Source organism: Branchiostoma floridae, chromosome 7 (genome assembly GCF_000003815.2).
Source record: "Branchiostoma floridae strain S238N-H82 chromosome 7, Bfl_VNyyK, whole genome shotgun sequence".
Lineage (NCBI taxonomy): Eukaryota > Metazoa > Chordata > Leptocardii > Amphioxiformes > Branchiostomatidae > Branchiostoma > Branchiostoma floridae.
The window spans coordinates 1,445,261-1,452,413 of record NC_049985.1 but is presented as its reverse complement, the minus strand read 5'-3'; the positions used below and the strand labels follow the sequence as shown (position 1 = coordinate 1,452,413).

At 43.7% G+C, this 7,153-nt stretch overlaps 1 protein-coding gene across 1 annotated transcript; it reads left to right on the top strand.

Annotated features, from left to right (window-relative positions):
* Positions 1-655: 655 nt before the first annotated feature.
* LOC118418960 (liver carboxylesterase 1-like) lies at positions 656-4,730 on the top strand. The gene is made up of 5 exons (XM_035825116.1): positions 656-746; positions 2,694-2,835; positions 3,261-3,462; positions 3,702-3,881; positions 4,416-4,730. The coding sequence occupies exons 1-5, from the start codon at positions 671-673 to the stop codon at positions 4,713-4,715; spliced, it is 900 nt and encodes a 299-aa protein (XP_035681009.1). The 5' UTR covers positions 656-670; the 3' UTR covers positions 4,716-4,730.
* Positions 4,731-7,153: the final 2,423 nt, after the last annotated feature.

Here is a 7,153-nt window from a genome sequence, read left to right as displayed (position 1 = left end):
AAATTAATAGAACTGATATTTCATACTTCCTAGCGCTTGTTGAGGGGGTTAATGCGGTGGTCATGTGAAAATAAGGTCCTCTTATTCTTTTGCAATACCAACGAACACCCCAGTCGAGACTGTGTATGCGCTATAATAGGTCACTGGGCACTCAGATAACGGTATGGTCTCCAATTCAAACACCTGCCTTGGAGATTTTTTTCACACACATTGCAAAGTCGCAAGACTGTGTATATTACGTATAACTAATGGAAACAGTCACAGAGGCTATCACAGTGGTCCGTCGATGTAGGCTAGACATCCAGGTAATAAGATACGCCCAAAAGTCAGTGAGTTACTCAAGCAACTGTATAGGGTTTGTGAAACGGTCCTTGGTCAGACGTTTCAACCGGCATCCACCAGTTTTCGTTATACCCTAACTATAAATGAAGAGATTTTTGGATGTCCAATAGAAAAGGTTGTATTGTCAGACAATTTAGGCTGAGGACAATTTGGATTCCAATAGAAAACAAAAGGCAAAGCAAAGTCAAGCTGAAGACAATCTTGGATGTCCATAGGAAACAAAGCCAATACACAGTTGATGCAAATGAGTCAGTTAGTTCCTGTTGTCAACTGGGGCACAGGTCGTGTTGTTTTTGTGCAATACCAACAGACATTTATTCTAGTCACCATGGCCGGCGCTCGGGGTCTCCGTCCGTTTGTCGTCTGTACGGTGGTGATTCTGCTGGTTCTTCCGCGTAAATCAGGTGAGGCAATTTTCATACACACAAAACTAAGGCTTAGGTCTCAATTCCCAATCCGGGGTCCGGTCGGGTACCTTTCGGAAACGAGTAATATGATAAAAAAAGGCAACAAAACAAAGAGAACGTAAACAAAATTAGTCATGAGCGTAATGATATTCCTTGGTAAATTTTTCGTTTCCTTAAACATCCCGGTCGGGCCCCGGTTTGAATTGGACCTGGGCCAAACAAGGCCGATTCAGCTATGAACTAGACATTTTCAAGTTGGAAATTTAGATACCAGTAGACACGTTGATACTAATGAACTTTGACAGGGCTGATTTAGTAATGTAAGTTGAAATTTGAACAAGGTTTATTAGTATTTTACGAAGACTGAAATTTACAGATAGCATTGTCTTGATCATGCGAGGAGGTAACTCAAACTGTATGACTGAACCATTTTGGACTTTGTAACACTCTTCCGATTATCTGGGTCATTCTATATGGTCTGAAATGAGTACAGACAAATATTTGAATCTTACGCTAATCTGTGATCATTTGTTCCCACCATTGTTTCTGGCTACCAGACAGACTAGGTTGTTTATGTAGTCCGGTGGGGGTGGGGGTCAACTGCTGGGTCCAGGATAAGAAACCGGGGTCTTTCAGAACCCCTAGATGGATTGCGAGGACATTTGGTTCATGGGTGTTGTGAACCCTGTAATTTTAATGTGTTTTGGGGTCCTCTGGTGGTTCACCTGGGTACTGCAACAGGACGTCCTGGTTTTGCATCCTTTGTGTGTGCTGCCGTGTTGATCTATAAGTGACAGATATGACGAGGGAATACTGTATGTGTATGCTCGAACCCACCTAGCAGATTGCTGTGGAACTGACTTTCTAAAAATATTCATGACCCTTGATGCTATATAGTAATAGTTCTATATAGAACAATAGACTCTGTAGTTTGGTTGTTTCAGATTTTCTTCTTTGACATTGAAATTAATTTTGGTATTCTATGAGATGTCATCCGTGTAATAGGTGGCATCATGGCGTAAAGCCAAAAAAAGGGCATTTCAAAGCTCCTACCCATGCCCGTAGCCAGGATTTTGGTTGGGGGGGTTCTTTATAGTATTTATGGGACCATCGAGCGCCGCAGGCGCGAGACTCACGCCGAAGGCGTGAGCTTCCTAGGGGGGTTCGGGGGCATGCTCCCCCGGAAAAAATTGAAATCTTGACCCTCTAACACGCCATTTCCTGCATTTTGACGGGCAAAATTCACTGGCTAAGTTTACTGTAATGGGATTTCTATTAAAATACAGAAGGCTTTTGGCATAAGTCTTTGAGGCCGACTCCCCCGAAATATTTTCACCAAGTCCGACACCAATGGTGCGAGATATCGCAATGGAGGTCCAGGTAAATTTTGAAATCTGGACCCTCTGTAAAGCCATTTCCTGCACTTTCTAGGGCAAATTTTGCTGATAGAATCACTAAGATTGAATGAAATGTCGATCAGTGAAAAATGCAAATCAGTCATGTCTTTGAAAAAAAATCTTGGACAAGAAATAGTGGACCTTTGGGTGTGAAAAAGTGGACCTTTGAGTGTGAAAAAGCGGACCTTTGAGCGTGTGGGGGGGTTCTTCCGAACCCCCCGAACCCCCCCTGGCTACGGGCATGCTACCGTTACGCGGGAAACATAATCTGGTGGTGATAAACTGGACATTCTACAGCTTTGAGCGTCCTTTTAGTAGCCATTTTGTAACGTTACATCGTTATCTTTTCTCGTCAAAAAGGATAGCCTGAGTAGTCAGTGAGTACCATCCTCCGTAGTGACCTCTGGTTCAATACTTTCACTTGCCGTGGTTAGCAAGCAAAAGGATTGAGCCAGGATGGTACTCACTGACTACTCACTGGCTATTCTTTTTGACGAGAAAAGTTAACGATGCATATGTAACGTTATATGGGTACACAACTTTCCAGATGCCGTTGTCGTCTCCACCACTCATGGCGACGTGAGAGGTTCAGAGTTCCTGACCTCCTCTGTTGTCGGAAATGCCGTCTTTGACCGCGTCTTCACCTTCAAGGGGATTCCTTACGCCGCTCCGCCTGTGGGGCACCTCAGGTGGGTGCTAGGTGGAGGAAGGAAAGAACATACCCTCCATATATGGAGAATCCTAATAAATAAATGAATAAATAAATAAGCATATCAATACGCAGCGAAGAGCACCAACACGAATCGATGAACTTCACGACCTCATGACGTTGCCAAATGATAACAATAACCTTTTCGAGTGTCGTAACATAAATATTTCTTATTGATTTTGAAAGTAAAGGTCCGCAATAATACTACTGCATAAATCATACCATCTGAACATCTTCTCTATTGTCCAAACTATAAAAGTCACGGCGTCGAAAACATAACCTTCTTGGCGAGGGCAATAAATAAATGATCTGTTGAATTTACTGTGAGAGTGACATCGCGCAGTGTTTAAAAGACGTACAAAAGGCCTAGGGTTTTCTGTTGTACGTTCCTCTTGCCACCGCTAGGTGGCGCCCTCCCCAGGACCCGAGCCGCTGGACAGGTATCCGTGACGTCACAGAGTTCGGCTCCAGATGTCCACAGTACGAGTTTCCCCTGCCTGGTCCGATCCACATCGAGGTCATGGGATCCGGCGGTATCGCCATCAGCGAGGACTGCCTGTTCCTGAACGTGTACACTCCAGACGTATCCGCTACTGCAAACCTGCCTGTGAGATATCTTTACCTTTAATACAATGATAAAAGTATGCCCTGATGTCCATTAGAATTGTTACAACTGAAGTTTATATTGGCAAGGGAAACTGGATTTTTTGCAAAGTACTTTTAGCTTCATGACTTTTCTTATTGTTTCGACCTTGCTTATTTCATGCCACCATATGACGCTATGCGACCACCCATTCGTATCTATGTGGAACTACAATGGATGTATGTATGTCCCGTTTGTTTCAGGTGATGGTGTGGATCCCTGGTGGAGGTTGGATGGGTGGCAGTGGTACAACCTACCCAGCTGAGATCCCCACGTCACTCCATAACGTCGTCATGGTAACCATCAACTACCGGCTGGGTAACCTGGGCTTCCTGCCGACCCGGGACGATGACGCACCCGGCAACTTTGGGCTTCTGGATGCGGTTAGATTATTTTCTCCCAATAAAAGCATTGTTTGGCTTGCTTGAATTCCTATCTATTTGTGTGCCTGTCTTTCTGTCTCTACCTCTCTCTCCCCATTTCTCTCCCCCTCTCATGTGTCTGCCAGCTTTAATGATTATTAAACTAGTTAAACTGTAATTTCCAACACAAAAATTGGACTCACCCGGATTTTCGACTGAACCCCATAGACTTCCTGCAACGTATGATCCACTGCTTACTGAGTCACGTGTTCTATCTGCATAACGTGACGTCACGACAGTAGTGGATTGTTCATTCCTTGACAGAGACTTATGGTGTTCAGTCGAAAATTTGGGTGAGTCCAATTTTGGTGTTGGATATTACAGAGTTTAACTAGTTTGATAATGACTTCTACCAACACAGATGAACATTCAAGCTAAACTCTAATAATTTCTTTGTTCACTATTTACTTATTGTATTCATATTTTACCAGACAGCATCCACTATATTGTACGACTGACTTTGATTATGAATGATATGTCCTATAATACATGAAGATAAAGGCCCTCGAGTGGGTTCAGGCGAACATCCGGAACTTCGGAGGAGATCCCGACAGAGTCACCATATTTGGAGAGTCAGCTGGAGGCTACTCTGTCTCCCTGCTCGTCATGTCTTCCATGGCAACGGGACTGTTCCACCGGGCCATCTCTCAGAGCGGCGTGGCGGGAGTTCCAGTCGCACAGAAAGGCGACATCACACAAACACAAAACCTCGCTGTCAGCTTGAACTGCAGCACGGACTCCTACGATGACATGATGAGTTGTCTGAGGGGGTATGTACAATTCTGTACATCATGAACAAATGATAACTGAAGGTTCATCTGCGCTGCTAGATGTCATTCTCAACAGAGACGGGGGGCACTACAGACTCTCTGAAACTTATGATTCACTGCTCGACAAGTCACATGCTCTATGTGCATAACGTGACGTCACAAAATCATTAGAGGATTGCTCATGTACTTATTTGGCCATGCCGCCAATGATTAGTCGAAAATTTGAGGATGTCAATTCTTTGTGTTAAAAATTACACTTCAACGTTGAACGTTGATCCAGATCTTGAATAATACTTGACTTGGAAGCTAAATTTTCTGTCACAGTGTAAATTTTTATATCAGAGTAATTGCAACGAAATAGACTCGAAGAGTTTGTCAAGACTACAGATGGGCTTTACAGGATATATTTTTGCTTGCGCTGTAGTGTGTCAAAAAGGGCTATGTTTGTTCTTGCATTTTGTTAACACGGGTGTTAAGAATTATTGGGAAAGGAAGTTTTTGTATTCACAACCAGGATCTACATGTATGTACAATGAAAATCTATTCCAGTCATGAACAATGCTGAAGGGATAATATAGATTCAGACACGGCTGGGACCACATTCTTAAGAAGTGACTAATAATTGTGTAACTTCTTTAGTAATTGCAGTGGACAATATCTAAGTTTGTGTATACGATAACAGGTATCCTTGTATGCGACAATGCTTTACGTTAAGCTAAGGGCACAACCCGCCGTACCTGCAATTTGTCCGTACGTTATTTTGGTAGGCCACGTCCGCCACGTATTTCTGAAAACGTTCAGGCTGTACAGGGCAGGCGCGTCGCCCGTACTGGCACGTACGGGGGGCGAATCCGCACACAAAGTTTTGCATGCACGTAAAGTTCTACGGCGTGTCTGCGTGCTCCAAAATCCGTCGAATTCCCTTCGAGTTCGTACGGAGGCGGTACTTACCACGTACGGATCCCAAAAGATTGCCCACGTTGTGGCACGTACACAGCACGTATTTGCACGTACGGCGGGTTGTTCCCTTAGCTTAAGGGGCCGCATATAGGGTAATACTTGACGTTTGAGACCGCATTGTTGACAGCGACACCTAGCTGCAGTATGGATTATGACCAATCAGCATTGCCCTGAGTAAGGTGACAAACAGTCACAGAAACTTAAGCTTTGTCTGTTTATTGTATATTGATAGTTCCTGGTTATCAGTAAACAACCTTGTTATGTAGCAATTTTCCAACCTGATATAATGGTTTAGAAATATCGTTTGCTCCTGACAGGCTTCCGAGTGAGGACCTCTTGACGCTGATGATTCCGTCAGTGGTCATCGACGGCAGGTTCCTCTTACAAAGTCCTTGGGTAAGAATGGTTCGTCACGGATCTTTTAAAGATCACAACTTACCACATCTAGAACTATCGTACAGGGGAATTTGTTATCACCAAGCACAGTAGGGGCATCTGGGTAGTTTCAAAGAACGCTTGCAGATAGATGTGTAAGGTGTGACGGGTCTTTCAGTGTAATATAACCAGCTGCTACCGCGCCGCGTGCCTGCGGAGCTGGTGTGTTACGCCGAACGGCGGTTATACTTGCTATATATAGATACAGATATCATGACGTGTCGATTATGATTCTGTTAATGGATAAGAACATCTGTTGTGACTTTGGCAATGATTGTGTTGTATCTGTTCATGCTGTCGATAGCGTTTCCGGAATGACATCCCTCTGATGGTAACTATGACGACTGCATGTGCATGACGACCTTACGGCCGTTCACCCATGACATACATACTGAAACTGATAATGTAGATCATTGATGGCGAAATTTGAGATCAATGTGACATCGCGTTCGGCTATAGTAGTATTAACCATGATCGAGACAATGCCTGACGTATTTTGAAAGAAATTCAAAATGCCAAAGACCGTCCGCAGCTAATCTTCTGCCAGTTCTCTACTCGTGTAAAACAAGTGGTCAAAGAAAACCAGAGGACTCGAGAGCCATAATACACATGTCAGTTTAGTGTGTTTTTTTTCTATGAAATGTAGGACCTGATGCACAAGAAGCAGGTCAAAGAGGTGGACTACCTTCTAGGCACCAACAACGACGAGTTCGGGTTCTCCCTTTCAGAAAGACACCATTTGAAATACGTTGATGAAGATGGGATGACGAGGTCGGAGTTGGAAACTGTCCTGCCGTTTGAACTGCACCAAGTTGCTGGCCAGTACCCGGTAAGGGGAATATAATTCCTACTTAGCGATTCATTTATTCTATGTACCATAGCCGACAGTTCAGTGGCACAATTGCGAAGAAATATGTACGTAGTACCTAGTAACTACACACATTATCAGAAATGATAAGAAATACAATACATTTGCAATTCAATAATTCTTCGATGGACTTTCAGGCTACAATAGTATTGACCATGATCGAGACTTTTGTATAGTCCTTCTTCTCTATTATCCTTCAG